General features: G+C 46.3%; 1 protein-coding gene across 2 annotated transcripts; it reads right to left on the bottom strand.

Annotated features, from left to right (window-relative positions):
- Window positions 1-203: 203 nt before the first annotated feature.
- ITGAX (integrin subunit alpha X) lies at window positions 204-18,917 on the bottom strand. 2 transcript variants are annotated; one of them, XM_036225764.1, is made up of 31 exons: window positions 18,776-18,917; window positions 18,056-18,144; window positions 17,360-17,465; window positions 16,751-16,854; window positions 16,371-16,441; window positions 16,103-16,217; window positions 14,674-14,804; window positions 14,416-14,561; window positions 14,032-14,185; window positions 13,575-13,725; window positions 13,293-13,366; window positions 12,998-13,127; window positions 12,759-12,901; window positions 12,433-12,573; window positions 12,130-12,339; window positions 10,012-10,142; window positions 9,731-9,888; window positions 9,441-9,595; window positions 8,592-8,723; window positions 8,430-8,503; window positions 8,074-8,215; window positions 6,001-6,102; window positions 5,838-5,917; window positions 5,665-5,748; window positions 3,133-3,211; window positions 2,915-3,022; window positions 2,716-2,799; window positions 2,396-2,509; window positions 2,153-2,254; window positions 1,780-1,890; window positions 204-1,270 (listed from the first exon to the last, which is right to left on the bottom strand). In XM_036225764.1, the coding sequence occupies exons 1-31, from the start codon at window positions 18,805-18,807 to the stop codon at window positions 1,181-1,183; spliced, it is 3,543 nt and encodes a 1,180-aa protein (XP_036081657.1). In that variant the 5' UTR covers window positions 18,808-18,917; the 3' UTR covers window positions 204-1,180. The 2 variants fall into 2 exon arrangements, with proteins under 2 accessions (XP_036081657.1, XP_036081656.1); XM_036225763.1 differs by lacking the exon at window positions 18,776-18,917 and having other exon boundaries at window positions 18,056-18,364.
- Window positions 18,918-24,164: the final 5,247 nt, after the last annotated feature.

The raw sequence follows: 24,164 nt of genomic DNA, 5'->3' as shown, positions 1-24,164 counted from the left end.
ACTATTCCCTTCAACATATCTCAGGATTTATAGAAAAAATATCTGTGTATTGGTTCACGTCAATGACCTTTCCAGCTGGAAGAGTAGTCATTGATTATTTCTCATTCTCTTTGCCACCCACCCCCACAGCCCTATCATTTCCCATCAGTGACATCCCTGAGATAAGTACATAAGAAGATTAAGTAATAAATAAATATGTCACATTTACCCCAATACAAAAAGTTTATAACCGTCAATCTGTTTAACTGTCTGGTCCTACCCCTGAGGGCTGGCCAGGCTCCACCATGATTAGGGGACACCATGGGCATCATTGTCCAGGACTCAAAACCATAAAAGGCCTTAATTTTAGAACTTGACATATTTCCCCATAAAGGCACATATGTCTTTTTTTTTTTTTTGTACAATGTGTTAATTTGTTAATGCAAATTTTATAATCATGTCCTGGCATTTCTTCATTTATTATATTGAGAGCCTCAAAAAGTGGAAGTGGCCAGAGACTATTTTGCTTTCTAAGAGACCCTGGAGCTGGGTGAGCCAAAGTGGCATTAAGGCAATGCCCCTCCTGGGGCAGAGGCACTCTTCCCTCACAGCCAATAATTCTCACCAATACTGGGAGCAAAGTTTAGAAATTTCAGTGTGCAAGCGTTTCATTCCAACTCCGTTTGGGATATCTGGACTGAGATTCCCAAGAGAAAGCTTAGAGCTGATACTGATAGTATTTTACTAGAAATGAGGATGACAGAGAGGCACAGAGTAGCCTGTCTTCTGAAAATGGAACTAGATTTCTAACGTCAAGCTTCAGATGTTAACTGTGAATAACAGGGAGCCACTAAAGGCAGATGAGGATGAGTGGCTTGTTTAGAACTGTATTTTAGAAAGATCTTTGGTGGCTGGCTAGTGGAGGAAGGGAGATTAGAGCCTGAGGCTATTGTCCATGTATATCTAGGTAGAACTTCCAGGTCACGTCTTTTGCGTGGCTTGGCCAGGATCCTGTCCTGGGGTTTTCAGGCAAGATACTTTGTGGAAGTAAACTAAATTCTCCCAAAAAGACAAAGCAGCCTGATCCTAGCCTCCCTCATGTGGAACATTTCTTCCCCTCAGGCCTGAGTTGGGTGAGAGCAAAAGGGTCAGGAAACCTCTCAGAGGAGAGCAAGTCCAAAAGAGAACAGAAGGTGGTTTCTTATTGGGGGTCTGATGTCCCATTTTCTGGGGCGGTTCCTCCATTTGCTTTCTCCATCATTTCCTTGTACTGACGTTTGAAGAAGCCAACCTATAAGGGAGGAAGGAGAGGAAAATCATGAAGTTCAGTGGAAAAAAAGGAAAAGAGTTGATGGGGAAGGAGAGGGATCACCATTTCTGAAACCCTTACTATGTTTACACATTGCTGTAGGAACTTTATACATATTGTGACATTTAGACTTTACCACAATTCTATGAGCTGTGAAAAATTACCTTCAGAATGAGAAACCAAGGCCCAGCATAAACTAGTCACTTGCCTACAGTCACAAAAGAATCCATGATGATGTCAACATCAAATCCAATGTGCATTCATATTAGAATTTACTGTCAATGGAAACACGTAGAGAGGCAGAGAAGGGTAAAAGAGAGACTAGCCTGAGAATCAGATAGGGTACAAACATGGGGAACAGGTGGGAAGGAATCTCTCACATGCAGTAACTTAGCAAGAATATGTGCTTGATTTCTAGATGAGCTCTTACTTATACTGTAAAGAGTGGAATTAAATGCTGATGGAGTCGAGAGCAGGATGAAAACACTCACTTTGTACAGTATGGCTGTGATTAGAGCCAGCAGCAGTAGTCCTCCCACCGAGCTGCCCACAATGAGGGGCATGGGGTTGTGGACCTCATACTTCTCCAGCACCATCTCTATCTGGAGTAGAGATGACCACATTAAAAAGTATCTGGTTGGGCTGCCCCACCCTTCTCCCAGGCTCCCCAATCTTTAACAATCCCCTCCTTCTCTGGGCCAAACTCCAAGGGATGAGGTACAGAAGCACTTAGGGACAACTATCCCACCCAAAGGACCTTCACCCTTCCTCCTTCCAAGCTTGTGAGCCCCCCACCCAGTATCACAGATTTAGCATCAGAAGCTCTCTAATGAGCCCGGTCACTGCCTACCACACAGTTACTACCTGGGCTTTCAAAAACGCCTCCTGTCCTGGAAGCTGGGAGTACACAGATCTGTTGAATGTGATTTCAGCCATGCTCACAACAAATACATTCTTCTGCATTGTCTACAAAAGAGAGCAGGAGAGCTGGGAACTAGCTCTGGGAAAGGATCAGAGTCAGATAAATGTCCTAGCATAAGGATAGGCACAAATATATCATGTACTACCTGAGTCTGGGGGAGGGACTCTGCAGTTGGGCCTACACACCTGGCTGATCCAGCCAAAGCTGAGGTTGCCCTTCAGGATGAAGTCAAGTTCCTCCTGGATGCTGAAGGAGGGTATGTCACAGTAGAACCTTAGGCAGTCAGCAATGGAGCAGTCCTAGAGACAGAGAAGAAGCATCAGGCCAGAGAAAGATGAGTTTGAAGGCAGAAGACAGCATTAAATGGTCAGATTTAAGGGCAACAGCTGCATCCAAATTTAAGAGGGCTGTTAAACAGACATCCATCTGAATGTAACACAGATTTATGAATTAAATTTCTCTGAGGTGTGACTTAAAGTGGGGGAAAGCCCAGAATTCTCTTCACCAGCACAGGATTCTTCTGAATGTGGGTCATGAAGTTGGACTCTGTGGGCACTATTCTCTCTGAAGAGCACTGAATAGATGGGTTCTAGAAAAAGACAGAGAGAGCAAGGATCTCAAAGTGGACATCAAAGATTCATGAGGGACACAGGGAATCAAGGTAAAGGACATTAGTGAAGGAGCCATACACAGTCCTTGAATACCTGGGGGGAGAAGACTTCTATCTCTTTCCAAACAGTCACCTGGTTCAGTTCTACAGGCACCAAGAAGTTAATGCTTACGGAAAGATCTCTCTGTCCCAGGTTGTTCACCTGCAAAGAGGGCAATAAGGGCAAAGATCATGACAAACCCCATATGCCTCCCTAATTTCTGGCTCCTGGGCTACTGCTCTAGCCCATGTTCTTGAGTCACCATCACTGGCCTGGTATCTATGTTGGACCATGCTGCTTTCTTTCTCCTCTGAGGTTGAGAAGTTGAGATACTTAGTGGATCCTTCATGGCTGGAGAGAGAAGAGATATGGGTGGATTTAAGGTTACATGAGCAAACTGGTGCAGCCACTATAGAAAATAATATGGAGGTTCTTCAAAAAACTAAGAATTGATCTACCATATGATCCAGCAATCCCTCTACTGGGGATTGAAAACCCATATCTAAAAAGATATTGGCACACAGATGTTCATAGTAGCATTATTCACAGAGGCCAAGACATGGAAGCAACTGAAGTGTTCTACAATAGATGATTAGCTAAAAAAGCTGTGGTACATATATACAATATACCAGCCATAAGAAGAGATGATATACTACCATTTGCGACAACATGGATGGACCTCAAGATAATCATGCTAAGTGAAATAAGCCAAACAGAAAAGGTTGAAAATCACATATCACTTATATGTGAAATATAAACCTAAAAGCAACAAATAAGCAAGACAAACAAACAGACTCATGGACATGGACAATGAACTAGTGGTTACCAGAGGGCAGAGGGTGAGGAGGAGGGGAGAGGTAGACAGAAAGGGGTCAAATATAGGGGGTAGGGAGAGGGTGAAGTGAGTAAAGGGGATCAAATATATTATTGCTGAAGGAAACTAGACTTTGGGTGGTAATTACACAATAAAGTATGTAGATGTCAAATTATAATGTACACCTGAAAATTATATAACTGTATTAACCAATGTTACCCCAATAAACTTAAATAAAAAAATAAAAATAATAAAGTTACATGGGGCCTCCTGAGAAGTTTCTGGCTGGGATCATGACAGGACAGGCGGTCATTGGAGTTTTGGGGTGGCCTGGAATGTCTGTGGCTGACTTGAGGTAATAGGAAGATTTAGGGAGCAGGGCTGGGCTTCAAGCTGGGTGGGAGATGCTTGTGGAAGCTGCCCACAGAAGGAAGAGCCATGATGGGGCTGGGCGAGGGTGCAGTGAAAGGGACTGAGAGCTATGCCATTGACTCATTGGGAGAGTGGAGACCAGGATCTTACTCTCTCTGTGCCTCAGTTTTCATTTTGGGCCTTCATCGGCATAGAGGATGCTCGATGGGCATGTAGGACACAGCAAAGATTTGAGGAGACTCAGGCTGACACTGGCCTTCACTGAGGCCTTTCTCTCTTATTTCCTTGGGATTTCTGGGTTTGGGGCTTGGAGGTAAGAGAGAACCCACAGCAGACTCTTCACTTCTTTTTAGTGTAACAGTGCCTGCACAGTCTAAATTCTAGAACACTAGTCCTACTCTGAAGGGCTTCTGTCCTCCTCTGCTAAGGGCTTCCCCAAAATGCCCTAGTCTCATCCTGGGGGTCCCTCTGAATGAGCCTACTCACAGAGTAACATCTTCAGAAGACAGATGAACTGTAGGCTACATGTACCTAGATATGGTGTGCCCTGCCTATGGGTGCCTATCAAGGAGGTATGCTAACCCCAGTGCACACTCCAGCAAGAAAGCTCAGGAGCATACAACTGGCTGGACTGCTGAGAGCCCCAATGTACAGGTGTGAATGAGAGTGTGAAACTCTGAGCAGAAGGACATCTAATAAGACACGTGTGCAGAAGTAGCAGGGGAACATACACATGCTAAGCCATATGGCCTGTTATATATCATAACTGCGTATATCCCACAAGGGCGGGAGTTTGTGTTTGGTTTTGATTATATATAATAAAAGCTCAACAAATCTTCATTGAATGTCAAATGAATTTATGGACAGCAACCACATCACTGTGCCTGAAACATAGCAAATGCTAGGAAGGTATCTGCTCATACATTTGATTTGACTCCTTAGTTTCAAACACCTCATCTACTCCTCCTTGGGCAACATGTTAAGGCCTTTTCCTTTCATCTAGCTTCTCCCTGACTCTCAGCCTCTGCGGCAGGCAGGTCATTTCTCTCTATCCTTTCTAAAGGGGATTTGGAAAAGGAGGACTGGTTCCAAAAGCTTTGCAAGTTGTAAATCTGTTCCTTGCAAAGAATGCCATGGTCCAAACCCAAAACATTTACCTGAGGCTTCCCCTGATAGAAGACTCTACGCCCACCTTAGAAATTTACATAGCCTCAGGGTACAGAACCACAGAGAGACCTTTGATGAGACTGTGCTTTGGTTCAGGGTAACCTTGCTCCCCAATAAGGCTGTAAAAACCTTGAAAACAGAGATACATCTCATCTTTATTAGGGAATCTAAGACAATCTTTGGGTTTCTGAGAAAGCCTTCTGAGACCAATAACCTCTATTAAATGTAGGATTTAATGATATTATCACACTTATTATTGTCATAACTAGCACACAATAAATACTCGATGATTGATTAGTAAGTACGGCTACTAGGATCGTCTACTGATTGAAAAGGTAGTGATAAAACCTAAATATTCCAGATGTTCAGCGGCTGCAGAGATTCCCTGAGAACCTCACTGAGCCCCATCAGAGTGATGAAGAAGAACCCTTTTCAGGTCATAGTGTGGCACCTGGTGATCACAGTGTAGACAGCATACTTCACTGGGATCTCCAGCTGGAAGGTGGTCTTGCTGGTCCTAGGGGTGTTATTCTCACTGGAGAAAGAGGAAGAGCCCAGTTGGCAAGTGCCCCAGAAGAGGAGGCTGTGTATGAGGGGGCACTGCCCCAGGCCTGGCCCACTGACCTGCTTACATTGCCCATCAGAAGCAGCCGGTCTCCCAGCATGGCGTTAGGGGAGACGTCGTAGGTAGCTGTGAAGGTGATCTGAGGAAGAAGCAGACATGGGGTTGAGGGTGGGAAAGTCACTGAGGAATGAGAAGTAAGAAGTAGGTAGACGTAAAGCTGACCTGGGCACCCTCACGGAAGATGAGGTGTTTGATGCTGCAGTGGGTACTCTGGGTGTCCTGGCTCTCAGCTGGGGCACTGTCACAGGTCAAGTGCAGCTGGTTCTAGGCAAGGGCACGTGATAAAAAGCAGGTGAGTATTTATTAGTGCTCCAAAGAGACTCCATAAAGTAGCGACAGTTTCCTGTAATCTACTTTAAGGTTATGTTTTTAAAAATCCTTAAACGTTATCTGGTCAGACTTCCCCCTAAAGTAGAAAGCCCAGACTTATTAGAGTTTCCTTTTTTTCATTTATTGTTATTTTTTAAAGGCTTTTTATTGTGGAAATTTTAAAACATACTCAGAAGTAGGGAAACTCAATCCACTCCCATGTACCCATCATTCAGCTTAAATTACAAACACTTTCTGCCTCTGTTCTATTCAGCTGCAGTCCACTTTTTTCTTCTGGATAATTTAAAGCACATTCTGAATATTACATCATTTCATCCAGAAATACTTTGATTTATACCACCAACAGATAAGGGTATTTTTTAACATAGCTAGAAGACTCAACAAAACACACCCAGCAAAATTAATAATAACCTATGGCCATGCTACCCTGAACAAGCCTGATCCCATGTGATCTCAGAAGGTAAGCAGAGCCTGGTTAGTACTTGGATGGGAGACAACCTAGGAAGACCAGGTACTGGAAGAGTAAAAAATAAAAAAATAAGGGATTGTAAGCTGACAATGTTCTTGAAATCTGTGAGGTCAACCAAGGGTTGCCTTGCTAAACAAACACACAAACAAACAAACAAAATTAATAATAACTCCTTAATATTAATCCATATCATATTCGCTCTTCCTAATTTGTCCCCAAAAATGTTATTTTAAGCTCATTTTAAAAATTAATATCCAACAAAGGTCCACATATTGCATTTGGTTGCTATGTCTAGAAGTACTTTCAATGATAGGGCACCCCTCGAGCAGCTGGATCTTGTCATTTCTAGTACTTTCCTTCAAATGTTAATCAAAATATGATCCCATTGGGAGTACTAGCTTCAGAGAGACATAGGAGACCAACCAACCAAGTGTAATGTGTAGACCTAGTTTAGATGCTGTTTCAGGTGTAAAAAAGATATTTTTGAGGCAATTAAGGAAATTTTATTATGGTCTAAATATCAAGGAATGATTCATTTCATTGGGTGTGATAATGGCATTGGGTTGTGTAAGATGTCCTCACTGTCTAAAAGTATAGCATGAAATAAGGATGAATAGCATTATGTCTGGGATTTATTTTAAAATACTTCAGCAAAGGGGAAAAAAGATTAAATAAATGTAGCAAAATGTTGATAATTGTTGAATCTGGGTGGTAAGTTTTGGGAAAGTTTGTTGAACTACTTTCTACTTTTGTAAATGTTTAATATTTTTCATAATAAAATTTTTGTTAAAAATCTGTTTCACTTTGACTCAATATGGTCATTATTCTGTCTTCTAGAACAGGGATTGTCAAACCACCAATTTTTATAGATAAAGTTTCATTGGAACACAGCCATGATCATTCATATACATATTATCAATGACTGCTTTCGCTCTACTACAGCAGAATTGAGTAGATATGACAAACACTGTACGAACCACAAAACTGAAATATTTATTTTCTACCTCTTTATAGAAAAGGTATGATAAGCTCTGATCTAGAGTAACCAATTAATTTAACTCCTTCTTCTATGACACAGTGTTTTAAAATATTTGAAGGCCAAGATATGTTTTCCTTTAAAGGAAGAATATTGATATGATGTAGAGTACAAAGAAATTTAAGGTAGGGTCCCCTGTCTCTCTATATTAACAGCCTCCTGGGAACTCCTTCTTAATAGTCAGTGTCCTTAGAATGTGATGCCCGGAGATGAACACAACATAAGGTGAGGCAAGTACTAGATAGCACAATCATATTTATCCAACCACGACAAGCCCAGACCTCTTGGTTAATGAGAGGCTTCTAAGTAATGGCAGCACCAGTCTTAGATGTGAACTCAGTACAGGAGTCGCTGTTGATCCCCAGTCATCATCCACTTCCTTCCCCAGAGAGAATAATACCTGGCTCCCTGCCACACGTCGATAAGACAGGCCTGGTGGGTAGAAGAAGGTGACTGTGGTTCCATAGGAGTCCTCACCATCATTCCACACTGTCACTTCCATATTCAGCTCCAGGTTACTCCCCACCACCAGGGTCTTCAAGCTAGGTATTGGGGTATAGGGTAGGAAATGATTCTGTGACTGGGGCTAGAAATGGTCTAGGGATGAAACAGAGTCAGGAGGTGGGGGAGAGTTGGGGGATAGGATATCTAGTTTCTGAGCACAGGATAGAAATGTTATGGAGAGGTGGGCATGAGCTCTAGGTTCCAGGAGGAGGGCCGGAAGACCAGGGCAGGTCTAAAGGGGTGGAGGTTCACCCTGAGAATCCAAAGGAGATGCGAAGGTCATCCTGGCAGATGTGGTCGGCTCCACAGTTCTTCTCAAAGGGGAGCTGAGAGGGAAAGCAAAGCGGGGTTTTCCCCAAAGTCTGGAGTCCACCTCCTCTACTCCCTCTAGAGGATCCCAAAGCCAAGACTCACAGAGGCCATGAAGTATCTGGGAGCATCCACAGCCAACATAGGCTGGAGGTTTTCAAAGGAAGGGATGGGCTTGCCCACCAGGGAGAAATTGAGACGCAAGGTAATGGGGGTCACTGAGTCCTCCACACAGGCCTAGAGAACAGACATTGAAGAGAGCAGGTGGCTAAGGAAAGCAGCCTCACAGTCACTAGCTGTGTCCCATTTCATCTGTAAAATGGAGTAAAAATGGTACCCACCTGCACTCATTAAACATTCATTGCTAAGATTTCGCCATGTGGAACCTATGCTGTGATTGTCCTCTGCCTTGATAACCCTTTCCTAACCTCTTACAGGCTCGCTCACTCTATTTAGGGTCTTCTCAAACTTTACCTCCTCCAAAAGGCCTCTGGACACCCCTCTGTTCTCTCCCTGGGTTTATCTTCACAGTATTCATCACTACCTGACCTCTGTTATCTAGAAACTTGACTGTTTTTGGTCTTCCCTGGAGCTCCCTGTGAGCATGGACTGTTTTGTCCACTGCTGTGTCTCTGGCACTGAGCACAGGACCTGTCTCAGAGGAATGGCTTGATACAAGAATCCCAGCCCACTGCTCCATAGTTTTCTCAAGCAGTTGTACTCTTTTACTGAAATCCAATTGTGTAACTTCTGGCAGTTCGAGCCAACACATCCATTCATTCTCACTCACTCATTCACTCATTTGGCTAACAAATGTTAAGCTCCTCCTGAATGCCAAGTGCCATGCTGGGGCTGAGCCACAGGGAGGACCAGAACACACCCCATTCTTTCCCTTCCCAGCCTGCTACCAGCCTTGGAATTGCCTCCATCTCCAAAACTCTAAAGCCTCCTCACCGGGAGAAGGAACCTCACGTCCTCACAATGCCGTCTCAGCCCAAGGACTCTGACACGAGTCAGATTCCAAGTCTTTGTCTCCTCAAAGATGGCCCGGGGACTCAGGCGGCCAGGGTCAAGGGTCAGGTCAAAGGTCACAGAGCTTTGGAGGTCACCTATAGGGGAAAGTAGGGGATGGCAAGGGCTAAAAGAACCATGAATTCCCCAGGTGGGCAAAGAGCAAGGCAGGAGACTAGTCTTGGGTTGGAGGACTCCAAGGGTCAGGGTGTTCTGGGTCAGAGAGGACTCACCAAGTCGGTCCTTAGAGCTTTTATAAATGTGAAGACAGACATTGGCATTAACCAGTGGCTGGACAAAGGGCATCTGCTCCTGACACTCAAACACAGACCTAGCGATCTCTGCAGGTGTGATGCGGATGCTCACCCATACCCTGAGCACAGGTCTGGTCCTGTGGGCAGAACATTGAGGATAGGCCCTTGGTCACAGGAGGACCTGGGATAAGGGTGAAGAGGCTGATATTCTAGGTGGACCTAGGACCACCTGGAGAGGTTCTGAGGAAGGCTCTCCTCACCTGAGCAGCAATGCGTGCCCCTGGGCCCCCACAGCCAGGTCCACCAGTCCATCCAGGGTGAGATCTTGACCTCCGCTCAGTGACTGCCCAAAATGCTGGAGCCTGGGGGAGAACTGGGATCCTGCAATCCTCTAGCCAGAGAGGGAAAGGCAAGCCAGGTTGGGGGGTGAGGGAAACAAGTTGGAGATCAGCAACGAGAGGAACTGGGAGGTAGGCATGTGGGAGACAGAAAGAAGGGATAAGTAGTGAAAGGATGTCATCAAGGAGAGCCTAAAAAGAGGAGTGGGAAAATGATGACTAGAGAGAAGGAAAGATTCCTAAGACATAAAATGAAGATTGAAAAACTAGTCTGGTGAACTGTTTCATTTATTTATTTATCTAGTCTCAGGTTCCAATTCTGGCTCCTCTGTTTATATTAGCCATGAGCACTTGGACATGGATTCAATCTTTCTGTGCCTCAGTTTCCACATCTCTCATGGGAATAATAATACCTCAGGGTTTAGCCATAAGTAGCAAATGAATTAATTCATTCCGTTCTTAGAATAGCACCTGGAATGTGGTCACTAGTCAATTACTAATTATGAGTATTAGGGCTAGAAGGGACCTGAGCACAGAGAGGTGAGTAATGACCAAGATCACATAGCCGTGAAGTGACAGAACTTCATGGATCTTCTTTGACTTTTTTTTCTAACAACTTTTTGAGATATAATTCACATACTGTATAATTTACCCTTTTAAAGTATATAGCGCAATGGTTTTTAGGATGTTCAGAGTTACGTAACTATTAACAAATCAATTTTAGAACATTGTTGTCACCCCAAAAAGAAACCCCATACTCTTTAGCAGTCACCCCCATGTCCTGACAACCCCATGTCCTTGCACTCCCAGGTCCTGACAACCACTAACACACTTTCTGTCTCTGTGGATTTGCCTATTCTGGAGATTTAATATAAATACAATCATATAATATGTGGTCTTTTGTGACTGGCTTCTTTCATTCAGCACGTTTTCAAGGTTCATCCATGTTGCAGCCTGTGTCAGTACTTTATTTCTTTTTATGGCTGAATAATATCCCATCGTACAGATAGACCACATTTCATTTATCTATTCTTCAATAGATGGACATTTGAGCTGTTTCCACCTTTTAGTTATTATGAATAATGCTACTGTGAACATTTGTGTATAACTTTTTATGTGGATATATGTTTTCAGTTCTCTTTGGTGGAATTCCTGGGTCATACAGTACTCTATGTTTAACCTTTTGAGGTACTGCCAGACTATTTTCCAAAGCATCTGCACCATTTTACATCCCACCAGCAGTACGTGAAGTTTCCAGTTTCTACATCCTCACCAACACTTGTTATTATGTTTTTAATTTTAGCCATTCTATTGGATGTGAAGTGGTATCTCATTGTGGTTTTGATTTGCTGATGACTGATGACTAATGATGTTCAACATTTTTTCATGTGTGTATTGGTCCTTTGTATATGATCTTTGGAGAAATGTCTACTCAGATCCTTGGCCTATCTTTTAATTTTGCCAAGGGAAGCAGCTGCTCCCTACTCAGGAAACTCTGCCCTATTTAGGGGAAGACTTCTACCTGGATGAGCATTTGGCAGGGTTACTGCTAGCAAGAGAGAATAAAGTCATATATCATCCATGGAGATGAAGGGGTGAGTAGAAAGGCAAGCTGAGCAATCAGACCTAAACTGATTGGCAACAGAGAGCCACCAAGAGACAGAGCACTGGGTTAGAAGTCAGGAGACTATAACCTCTCTCATCACCATTCCTGATGTACTGTAAACCTTGGACAAATCAAGTTATTTATCTTCTCTAGGCCCCAGATTTTATCTCTAAAATGGGTTTGCTAATACCTGGCCAATGTATCTTGTAAATCTGCTGGGGGATTACAAGGCCTGGATGGAGAACCCATTAAGTATCAAGTCCCCAAACAAATCAGGGAATGTGCCTGTTAATACTTCTGCTTGCTGCCTATGATATGACCAATAGTGAGCAAAAGAGGTAAAATAGGTAACAGCAAATTTTCCAGGCAGCCATGTAAAAGACAAGGAAAAGCAAGGAGGAGTTGTAGTGACAGAATCCATGACAGGGCCTCACCTGGCTGTGGATGAGGCTGATGCCCAGTCCTAAGGTTCCATGAAATAAGTAGACAGCACCCTGGTTCTCCTGCTCTCCCGGGGCCCCAATGGCCACATCCATCAGCTTGTCCCCATTCACGTCTCCCAGCACTGTCAGGGCTTCCCCAAAGCGGCCCCAGGGGTGGCCTTGCTCCCCACTGAGAATGACCTCACACTGCCACCTAGCCCTCTGCAGGACAAAAGCAGTGCCAGTCCCCAACCCAGGCAACTCCTCCACCCCACACCCAGGCCCCACCCAGCCCAGGTTCCATCAGCCACTCACCCCCCGGGGCAAGGAGCACACGGACACCTGGCCCCCCCGGTTTGGCTCATGGTAATGAGGGGCCCCAATGAGGACCAGGTCGGAGCTGCCATCTCTGTCCACATCCACAGAGCAGAGGGAGGCCCCGAAGTAGGAGCCGATCTGGAGGGCAGAGTCTGAAATCACCCCGCCTGCCCCTGCCAGAGGCACCCCTTCTGGGCCAGGTCCTACCTCTCCCCAAGGACAAGGACCTCCCTACTATGAGCCCCAAACCCCTTCATCTCCTCCCCCTCTGTCCCTGGAGACTGCCACCCTCATGTTCCACTCCGAGTTCCTCCACATCCAACCTGGGTCCCTGTGACTTCAGCCTTCGGCCTCCATTGCCTGGACACCTGGACGAAGAGGACAACTTTCCCAGTGTGCTGATGGCGGGGGGCCCCCAGGACTAGGCTCTGCACCCCTTTCCAAAGGGCCAGCTCTGTGGAGTAACCTGAAGGGGCCAAGCCTCAGCACAGAGGCTCTGGGCTCCTGCCCCTCCCAGGCATCTCATCTCCCACCTGTCCTCACAACCAAAGCCTTTTCTCACCCAAGTAAGAGTCCCTCATGTCCACATGCTCTTGAGACATGTTGATGAAGATGGGGCTTATATTTGGGGGGTACAGGAAGGCACCTCCAGACCAGCTGTAGCTCCCCACAGCCCCCAGAACTGGTCCATCCTGGGAAGAAAGGATTTTGGGGCTGAGTAGAAGGGAACGAGAAGAGACAGCAATTCCAAAGCATCCCTGCCACTGACTCCACTTTCATCTAACACCCACCCTCACCTTCCCCCATCCCTGTTTTCCCTCATCCTACATCAGTGGACTGAAAGGGACCCCACTCACAGATGTGAATACAGCGCTGAAGCCTTCCTGGGACATCTCCAATTCAAAGGAACTACTGCTTATGGTCTGCGTACCTAGGGGAAAGCATGACATTTGGGTTCCACAAGGGAAGGTAAGTTTTGCCAGGTCTGAGAAGAATAGCTCACCTTCAAAAGGGCATAATGTTAGAGACTAATACCCAAAGGGAGAGGTTGTTGTCCATGATATTTGGGTCCAGGTTTAAGAAGGAAAAGCATTTATGAGCAAGGGTTTCTGATGCGAGTATTTCCATCTCTGACTTACCCTCAATGGCAAAGATCTTCTCTTTCAGTTGGTTTTGAATGTCTCTCAAAGCGTCAAAGTTCTCCACTTTAAATATATATTCATGGGAGGGACTTGATGCAATGTCATTTAATTCTTTCCAGGAATGTGTCTTTTGAAAAGCGGATCCCACCTGTCCCCAACAAAGATCGACTCAATGAAAATAATCATAAACTTAATATACCTGCCACTTGCTGGGTGCTGATACCTTCCAATAGCACTGCGATGTCAATATTACTACACCCAGTGTACAGGTGAGAAAAATGAGGTTTACAAAGGATTAAGGAGTTTAGGGGAAAAGATCAGTGTTCCCAGGCCAAAACAGTTTTCATTCTAAAGGAAGTAGAAGCTGAGAGAGCTGAGGTTTCTGTCCCTGAAAGAAAAGTTCTGAAGTGGAAGCAAGGAGAGAAAGCAGTGGGAGGGTATCCCCACATCTTACCCCGACTGCATAGCGGATGATGCCCACCACCTCAGCCGTGGGGATGACATCCTTATAATCCAGGGAGTCGCCTTGTTTCCTCCCATCAGTGATGACAATGAGGATCTTGGAGGCATCATTTCGGGCCCCACTTGGGGCACTGAACAGTTGGTTTCTGTCAGGAAAGAAGAGGGCCCAGAGGCTGCTGCTAGCCCCTGACACCTTGTGAGAATGAGGAGGTGCTCATTCCTCCGGGAGGCCCTGATCCCACCCACAGACCCCCAGATTGGTAAGGAGACCACAGATTGAATTTCATTTCCACCTGTCCCTTTCTCATGGAGACGGATGAGGCCCAGAGGAAGACAGTATGCTCTGGGGAAGGATCTGGAAGAAGTCAGGACTCACATGACCATCCAGATGGCTGTGGCTGTGTGAGTGTACCCTCCCAGCTGGTACACAGAATCCAACAGACCTAGTGGGTCTGAGTTGTAGGCGAAGTCTTTGAAAGTGAAATGCACCCGAAATTTGTCGGAGAACTGCATCAGGGAAAACTGGGAGAACCGCATGGAGCTGACACAGAGGCCTCTCCTCCGGAACCCTCAGTGTGCCACCCGCAAGCCTCCCTAATGGGCCCTGCACACTTGCTTTTCCCCATGGGCACACCTGGGTGTTGGGTCTCTGGAACTGGCTCATTACAGCCTTCACGAAGTTCAGCATCTTGGCAAAATTGTTAGAAGAGATGCTGCCTGAGCCATCAATTAGGAACACGATGTCCTGCTCCTGCTTTGGGCACTCTGGGGAAGGAAATGGCACCAGTCATCTGAGGGAATCTCCCAGAACCCAGGACATCAGCTTCCTGGTGACAAGAACTCAGCCCCCAGAGGCTTCCCTAAACCTTGCCCAGAACACGGCCCTTTGTCTCCTAAAGTCTCTAAAGAGGATAAATCTGTGATTTAGTGATCATACCTGTACAGACAGCCTGGTTGAAAAAAGTGAGAGTTCCTATAATCCAATGATAAGGAGCTGAGCCTCCCTTCGACCTCGGCAGTGTGCCCCTCCCCCTGTGCTCCACCACCCTTTTCTCAGAGCATTTCTGTGATCCAGAGATGAAAAGACTCTGTTCCAGACCCTGACCAGGGTCTATCCTCATTGGTTAGTGCCGAACTGTACTTTTGTTAAATATTTTTAATATCACCTGTGATAATAGCCACACATTGGCTTTAGTATGTTCTCAGCTTAAATACAGGCTCCCACTCCCCTCTGGGGTGAATATAGGATCTGTCCTTAGAAGAGAAAGCTCTCACAGCTCTCATGCCATTTCCAGCTCCCAGTTCCCCTTTCTGGGGAACTGGGAGCTCCTAGATTGGTGTCCTGGTTGTTCTCATGGGCCTGAGTATGAATGTGAAACCAGGGAGGAGCCTTGGTCTGCTGTGGGCTAGGTCTGAAAAGCTCAATGTTCTACCTCCTTATCCCTCATTCACATCAGCACCAGGGAAGCCAGGTCTTGTGCATCAACGTGCACACACACATACACACGCACGCACATATACACAAATGCATGCATACATGCACACATACACACATATACACATGTACTTGCACACAGATACACACATGAACACATGTGCATCATGCACATACACATTCAGACTGTCTGCACCCTCATCACTCCTTCCCAGCCTGCTGCACAAACCAGTTGGTTACACCCCAGGGTGCACTAGGTGAAAATAAATCCTCTTCTCTAAAAATAATAGTAATTGGCATTAATTGAGCCCTCACCACATGCCAGACACTATGCTAAACCCAGGCCATGGAACATCTAATGTTACTTTCACTGTTGGGTGTGTTATTATATCCACCTGACAGACCAAGAAACTGAGGCTCAGAGAGGGTAAGGTCATAGGAAAGGTTCTGCAGTGGGACAGTGAGGGGGCAGTGGCTCTCCATCCTGTGTTTGAAAGCACTACACTATCCAGTAAGCTTTTTTACAGATCCTTTTTTACCTACTCTGGTGAGAGTGTCTCACCCCCCCACTGCACTCTCAGTCAGATGTGTGTGGGCTCCCCACAGACCTGGTGGCCTGAACACTCACCCTGCAGGGCAGAAGGGAGCCTCTGGGCCTGCCGGGAAGGGAAGGACAGCAGGAAGCAGAAACCAGACAAATACATGTTCTCTCTGCATGCATGGTGCACAGTGGGACCACAGGCCTGGAGACAGAGGGAGTTGGTGGGAGGGGATGCCCCTGCTTCCATCTCGCCCTCCCATGCCAGCACTTCCACTCTCCATAAGACCCCCAGTTTTAGCATCCCCAGGTCTCCACTTCTCCCCTCAGAATATGCCTGTGACCTAGGGCAACTCACCAGCAGCTGAGAGGGGTTGGTGGAAGCTGTCAGGGACAGGCCCAGGGACATGTTCACAGCCTCCGGGGGTACTGAGGGGACAAATATGTGTGTGGTTACCCTCAGGGCAGAGGAGTCAATGTACAGTCTGGGCAGGGTCCACTCAACCCTGGGAGACAAGGAGGTCTGACAGATAAAGGGGGCTTGCAGGTCTTAATGAAGCTACTGGTCCAGGGTTACAATGGGCAGGGAGGCCTTCAAGGGGTCGGGAAGCCTTTTCGAAGCTAAGAGACTGCAGACAGAGCTGAAGCTGGGATATGGGTCCTCTACACTCTTCACATGACCCAAAAGCATGGGAGCCTAGACCTAGACCTGGGTCCCAGAGAGGGGCAATGACTCACCCTGCAGGCGGATGGGCTCACAAGTGGCTGTGCTGTAGTCACACTGGTAGAGGCCACCTGTTTGGTTGGCAGCCTTTATCTCCTGAGGAGCTCCAACCACCACCCTTTGGGGAGACAGTGAACACCACAGTTAAGAGCGCAGATACTAAAACCAGACTGCCACTCCAGCAAGTTTGCTTCAGCTCTCTGTGCCTCAGTTTTCTCATTAGTCAAGTGGAGATTAATAACACTTTAAGTTGTGCAAAGAAGAGATTTTTGTTTGTTTTATTCTCTGATATATGCCTGGCTCCTGAGACATACAGTAGATGCTCAATAATTGTTGAATGATAGATTCCTACCGCATAATATTTTTGTGAGGACTACATCAGTACCCACAAAAAGGGTGCTTAGCACAGTGCCTGGCACTTTGTAAGTACTCAGTAAAAGTTAGCTGTGATTATTGAGGTGGCAAGACAGCATCTGCTTTCAATTCAACTCTTCATAACCTTCAGGAAATTGCCATATCAAACAGAGAGATAGATTTGCGAATAAAGGGAAGGAGAGGAACAGGACTCTGTGCAGGGAGAGAAGTTAATGAGAGCCAAAAACCAGTCACCACCCAATCCTCACCAGGAGTTGGCATACTGGACCACACTGTGTCCAAACCCAGCACTGTCCATGGGGAAGGTTGTCGGCTTGTCTGTGTCCAAGTTGAAGCAGACAGAGGAAGCCAAGGCTGGGGAAGAGGGTGAGGAGAGAAGCTTTGGAGAAGGCTCTTCTTCCTTTTCCATCTCCCAGCCCCAGTCCCCATTCTCTTTTCCTGGTCTAATGCCCCAGTGCCTCCTGGTCTTCTGGACTCCCAGGTTCTGGCTTCCCTTAGCCCCGCTTCTCTCTTTCGGATAGTCCAGAGACAGCTGTTCATCCAGTAGTCTACTGGCAAGTTTCTATTCTTCATTTCCACCAAGCAATACCCCAGCTCTAAAGATGCTCTTTCCCCATCCCTACTGCTAAGGCGCCTAAGAGGGAGAGTTTAGGAAAACTTGGAACCAAGGGGCACTTTGGGCAAAGCACAAAGTTAACTTGTTCTGCCTATGTGAGAAATCTCTGATTGTCAAGGTAACTGACCTCTCATCCAACATCTTTTGAACTCCACCCCTCCCCCCACAAAGTGGTACCTCAATATCCTCTCTCTCCACAAACTTAGGAGATAAATCTCAAACCCTAGGTTCCTCTCCTATTGTCTGAGTACAAAACATGTGCATTCTCAACATTCTTCCTACCTGGACCCCAACCTCTCAACCCACTCCATCAGGGCCCCCAGCTTACCCATCAATAGGAGAAGAGATATCCTGGTCCTGGTCATGACTAGAAGGCCAGACATGGGCTTCCCAACCTCCTGAGCCACTGGGGAAGAGCTAGACCAAAATACCAAGGGGAGAAAGCAAGCAGAGAGCATGTCAAGAGGCCAGAGGCATAGGGGAAGCTGTCAGCATGACTCAGAACAGGAGGGTGGAGACTATGACTAAAATAAGCAGAGGAAGGTACCAAGGCAGCCCACATACTCTTGTCCAAGATTCTTTCTAATCCAAAATGGCTTGACTTGCTTCTTTTGCTTCACCATTCTAGGCTTTGGGGGATACAAATCCCCTGCCCTGCCTTAACTCTCCCAGTTTCTCTTGCATTGGCTGAAGATTCCCCTTGACCTTGAAACTTTAGTTAGTCTGGCAGAGGAAAGGGGCAGATGTCAGGGAAGGTTCAGGGCCCTAATGGAAACCATAGTGGAAACCCTCCACTTCTGACCTGAAAACCTCTGGGCCAAGAAATCAAGCATCTGAACCCTAGGAGGAGTACAGAGTGGGTATTCACTCATTTATTCATCATTTATTCAATAAGTTTAACTTAAGGCTGATTATACACACCCTCTCTTAGCAAAAAGAGAAAACAAACCACAAGGCCCCAGCCCTGGAGTCATTAGTAAAGAAGGCAAATGTGTAAACAGCAAGACTTTGCTGTGAAGGGAAACCCATTGACCACAGAGTATCTTACCCAGACTGGGAGGTAGATTTCCAAGAAGGCATCCTGGAGGATGTCACACTTGAGCTAAGTCTTAAAGGTAACTGACCACAAGGAAGCCTGTTTCCGAAGGGGGGCCCAATATGGAAGAGGCATGAGATTGGAGGGCCTCTGAGGAAATCAGGGACGGAAACTAGAGAGTGGGTGGTGAGAAGTGGCAAGAGATGAGGTCAGCGCTGTGGGGGAGAAGAGGAAGTAGAAGCAGGTCCCAGGCCCAGAAAGGGTCCTTAAGGTATTTTGATTTTATCCTAAGAGAAGAGGGAAGCATTGATCTTCATATTTGTATTTTAGAAGGCTAGAAGGAGGGGCTGTATGAGGCATAGTTTCATTGGGAACTAGCTGGAGACAGATCAGTCAGGAGGGAGATGATGGGGACCTGCGAGTGAGCTAGTGGCCATGCAGATGGACTGGGAGGTAATTGGTCACTGAGAGGAGCACAGTGGTGATAGTCCTTGAGATAGAGAGCACTGACAGAGGAGAAGTGTGGTTGGTTAGGCCAACTTTGCTTTTGAGAAAACCAAAACATAGTGTTTAAGAACTTGAATTCTTTCAACCTCTTTAGACCTCAGTTTCGTCATCTGCAAAAAGAGGGTGATAATAAAAATATGTACTTCCTGTTGTTGCTGGGAAGGTTGAGTAAGTGTGAAATGCTTAGAAGAGTGTGTAAAAACTTTAATTATTGACTATTATCATTACTTTGATTGTTATATTGGGTAAGACGAGCCTTAGGGGTTTTCAAGAGGGATGTTCTGGGGGCAGTGGGTGTGTGTAGCTGGACCTCAGGAGAAAAGTCTGGGTTGGAGATGAAGTACTGGATGAGATCTTGGTGGAAGTGTGAAGAGAGAAGAGAAAGATGGGCCAGAGTGAGTACCAGGAAAATGTCAGTGTTGGCGGCAGAGCAGGAGCCCACGAAGATTGAGAAAGAAGGAGTCCTTGAAGAGAGAGAAGCCCAGGTCAAAGGGGAGCCTAAAGAGAAGGAGTGTAAGCAATGTCACAGAATAGCAGATGTCAAGTGAGGTAATAAATGAGAAAGTCCCCAGATCTGGCAACAAAGGCTCTTGGTGACCCTAGAGCAGGCAATGCCAATGCAGTTGGCAAGAGGGGTGGGGATGGGAAATGTGAGCAGCCATATCACCTAGAGATAAGCAGCCCTAAAGACCTTAGAGACAATATGGCTGGGAAAAGCATCTGGAATTCCTAGAGATGAAGAAAATGGGAGAGAGAAAAAGAGAGAGAAAGGAAAGGAGGGCAGAAGGAAAGAAGGAAGGAAGGAAGGAAGGAAGGAAGGAAGGAAGGAAGGAAGGAAGGAAGGAAGGAAGGAAGGAAGGAAGGGAGGGAGGGAGGGAGGGAGGAAGGAAAAGAGAGTGGAGTTAGAGGTGATAAATTCCAAGAAGGAAATACTGACAGAAAAACCCAATAGAGGGAAAGAAGGGGCTCAGAGTCTGATCAGGATAAATGATGAACCAGAAATTACTCAAGCCAGAAGTCTGAAAGACTAGGGCTGGTCTTACAGACAGGACAGGTATCAGAGAGATTCCCAGCTTTAAAAGTGCCTTGAATGTTGGATTTTCCATTTCTCCCTTTCCTCAGACTTGTGTTCCATACTTGGTGGGTAAATGTGGACAAGATAAGAATATTGAATGAATAAGACTTCATTTCCTCTCTCAAGCTGCCCAACACACTTACACACTTCAGGAAAAAAAAAAAAAAAAAAAGGTAAGACACTTCACCTTTGGCAAGGATAGCTTGGATCATAAAAGTGTGGAATAGGAGAGTTGTGGAAAGATGGTAGACTAGGTAAAAGCAGGGTTCACGTCCTCCCAGGTCTGTATTGAAATTACAACCAAATTATAAAATAATCAGCATGGAAAATCACCTGAAGTCCAGTTGATGGATACACCTATGTCTGATAATATAAAGGAGCCACGATGAAGCCAGTAGGAGGGGCAAAGTCACGAATCAGGCTGGATCCTTACCTGCAGGTGGTGGATGATCACCAGGAGGAATAGTGAGGCTACAGAAGCCATCCGAAGGAGAGGGGAGTCCTGACCTCATTTGGGGCCTAGGATCTCAGCCCAGGGAAGAGGAGATTCTTCCCTGAGTGTGAAACTCTGAGTGTGAAAACCAGAGGGATTCCAGCCTCTGGGTGAGAGGGAAAGAGACCAAAACCCTAGATGTCCCCTTTAAAGGATGCACACACAGGCTTTCTGACCTGCAGACACTCACCCAGAACACCAGCAGTGGGTCATTGTCAGCACCAAGCTGATCAAGAAGGGAAGGTTTCGGTGGTGAGATGCCCAGTTGGAAGAATGCACAAGAGGCAGACAAGAAAAGGAAATGGGAGGCATCAACTTTATTGTGGAGAGTGCACTTCTGTTGTAGTAAGTGCAATCTATTGCAGGGCATGATGAGCTTCTGCTTCTGCTCTTCTTTTGCTCCCCTTCTGCTCCTCATCTTGTGCTCTCCTTCTGCTCCACAGGGGAGCTCATGGCTCCACATATATTAGAGTACAATAATGGCATTCAGCCACACAGTCCCTACCTTGGAGAGGTATGAAACTGTAGTGATACAATAAGCTGAATTATGTTTACATATTTTAGGTGCAGGTGCCCTACAACGCTAACGTAACATTCTAAATCCTGGGTTCTATTCCTAGCCGAAAGCCTGGATCACAGCCAGGCCTGGGACCAGCCAGGCCTGGGACCCACAGTCAGAGGCTCACATGGGATTCATACCAAGAAAGTCTGCATTACCTGGTACCAGAATGAGGCTGGAAGGGCAGCCACCATTGTGCTTTAGTCCAGCCCCCATACTGGGCAGACCATGCCAGCTTGTCTGCGCAGACCCCTTCTAAAGGGCCATTAGGAAGCTGCTGGACTTAGGAGATCAGGCTACCCCACCCAACTTGCAGACTGACCGGGGCTTTTGTTACTGGATAGCTGCCATTCCCTGCGCTGATTCAGGGCCAAGCATTTGCAGCTGGCAGCCAGTGCTGTGATCACACATTTCCAAGATAGTTTCAGAAAGATCACTCACTGCTGCCAACATGCACTTGGGCAGATCTTGGGGTTCCGTGGGCCAGTCCCAGACAGCAGCTGGTCTTGCTGTGATCCAGGACATCTGTCAGAACATGCAAACGGTTACCGAAACTGCAATAAGACTGATCTAACTGCCATTGTCTCCCTGAGACCCTGCCCCGCTCTACCCACAAATTGCCCTAGGTGTCCCATTAACAGTAAACTGACACAGTTCTGCTCCCCTCCAGGTCTCACAATCCACATAGGCAACAAACTTCAGCTAGCACAGGGTGGGCACTGCATGGAAATCAGTTGTAGGCAGACCTCTGCTGCCAATGAGAGTTGCAATATTGCATCCAGGGAGCACAGGGGTCTGTGGGACCACCACAGATGGCAGCTGATGTCACTGTGATCTGTGACTACACCAGGAACACCTGGGCACAGAAGTTACAGCAATGCTGAGGCTGTATTGGCCAGTTGGACCTTGTCTCCCTGAGATCCCACTTCATCCAAGCCACAAAGTGCCTGCAGCCCATTGACAAGCAACTTCCCATGCCCTGCTTAGCTCTGGGGTTGAGCAGTCAGTGCAGGCAACACACCTTGGCTAGCACAGTGAGTACATTTCAGGGAAAACAGTTGTAGGCAGACTACTGCTGCCTGTACGAGCTGCAATATTTCTCAAGGGGATCACAGGGTCTGTATTGGCCTGACAGCCCTTGTCTCCCTGAGCTCCTGCCCCATCCAATACACAAAGTGCCCAACAGTATGTTGATAGGCACCTACCCCTGCCCTGGGATGGCACATTCAGGCCCAAGGTGGGCAGCAGCTGACCTTGCTGCGATTAGATACTTGTACAGGGAACCATAGAGACAGTGCTGGCATGTAAGCTGACACTGCAGTGGCAGGGAAAATTTACTCAATAGACCCAGGAGAATCCCAGGGTCCCTGTGCCACCCAACACATATATCACCCAGAGGCTCTTCCAGTTTCAGAGACTTATGGGCAATTAACAGGCAGTGTCAAACCTGGAGGAGCACTAGTCCCTCTGCTAAACTGCCCTAGGTAAGGGACAGGGGATAATTGGACCACAGCCTACAGAGTTGCCTCTTCCACATACCTAAAGATCCAGCATAGGCAACAACCCTCTATGGATCTCTTTGTAGTTCCCACCAGGTAGCCCTGAGCAATCAAAAGCAGAGGCTGAACTTGATCTACTGGGGATCCTCTCCCAAGGGACCATGAAACCAATGCATCCAGAGGCTGGCACCAGACCACAACAGAGTAACTCCTGACTAGCATCATTAGCAGTACATACAAAGGGTGGTTGCAACAAGTACACAAGCCTCTTATGGCAAATCCCTCTCAATGGGGTCAGCCCTCAAGCAGCAACTCTTACCCTGTGGACACAGCCAATTCCCAGGATTAGTCAGCCTGAGCATTTATCCCATCCACTGATATACTAACACCAATAAAGTTTTGGCAACAACAGAAGATCACACACAACCCACAAAAAGATCATGTCCAGAGCCCCTGGCATAGGGAAGATGTAGAACACCTTCTACATAAGGCCATACGGCTAAGGCTGAGAGATGAAACAAATATTCCTGACACATAGAAATGAACACAGAGAGGCTAATAAAATGAGAAAACAAATAAACATGTCACAAATGAAACAACAAGAGAAAATTCTGGAAAATAAGCTAAATGAACTGGAGGCAAGCAACCTACCAGAGACAGAGTTCAAAATAATGATTATAAGGATGCTCAATGAACTTATGGAGAGAATACATGAGCACAATGAGAACATCAACAGAGAGATATTAAGCATAAAAAAGAACATAGAAACCATAAAAAAGAACCAGACAGAATACAATAATTGAAATAAAGAATACGCTAGAAGGATTCAAGAATAGGTTGCATGAAGCAGAAGATTGAATCAGTGAACTGGAATATAAGGCAGCAAAATATACACAATCAGAATGAAAGACACATGGACGACCAGAAATCTGTGAGTTATAGGAAACACACTATTCAGCCAGCTAGGTCTGCCAGGGGCACACAGACCCCAAATTAAGCAGCACCACAATGTAGAGATACAGAGTTTTTAAGTCCTAAACCCCATTCTTCATTCTGTCTGAACACAAAAGTCTATTTTTCTTCTATTCACTACCTGTTGACCCACAGGTCAAGTGTGCAAGTGAGGGTACAGAAGCAGAAAACTTATTGTTAGAATGTTATGTTCCTATGGGTGATAGCCAAGCAGTAATTTTCCAGCCAGCATATTCCCCACTGGCCTTCGCAGAAAATCAGATCCTTGATTCTTCATGCGGAATTTGCTCATAGCC

The sequence above is a fragment of the Rousettus aegyptiacus genome, unplaced genomic scaffold, assembly GCF_014176215.1.
Source record: "Rousettus aegyptiacus isolate mRouAeg1 unplaced genomic scaffold, mRouAeg1.p scaffold_m13_p_8, whole genome shotgun sequence".
Classification (NCBI taxonomy): domain Eukaryota; kingdom Metazoa; phylum Chordata; class Mammalia; order Chiroptera; family Pteropodidae; genus Rousettus; species Rousettus aegyptiacus.
Note: the sequence above shows the minus strand (reverse complement) of the source record. Positions and strands in the feature narration are given on the sequence as shown.

Excerpts from the sequence above, each read along its gene's own strand:
- ITGAX (XM_036225763.1), bottom strand. The coding sequence starts at position 18,185 with ATGCTCTCTGCTTGCTTTCTCCCCTTGGTATTTTGGTCTAGCTCTTCC. Across the intron at positions 10,143-12,129 it reads TCAGCCTCATCCACAGCCAG|AGGATTGCAGGATCCCAGTT; the intron begins GTGAGGCCCTGT and ends CTCTCTGGCTAG. Across the intron at positions 8,724-9,440 it reads ACGTGAGGTTCCTTCTCCCG|GCCTGTGTGGAGGACTCAGT; the intron begins GTGAGGAGGCTT and ends TCTGTTCTCTAG.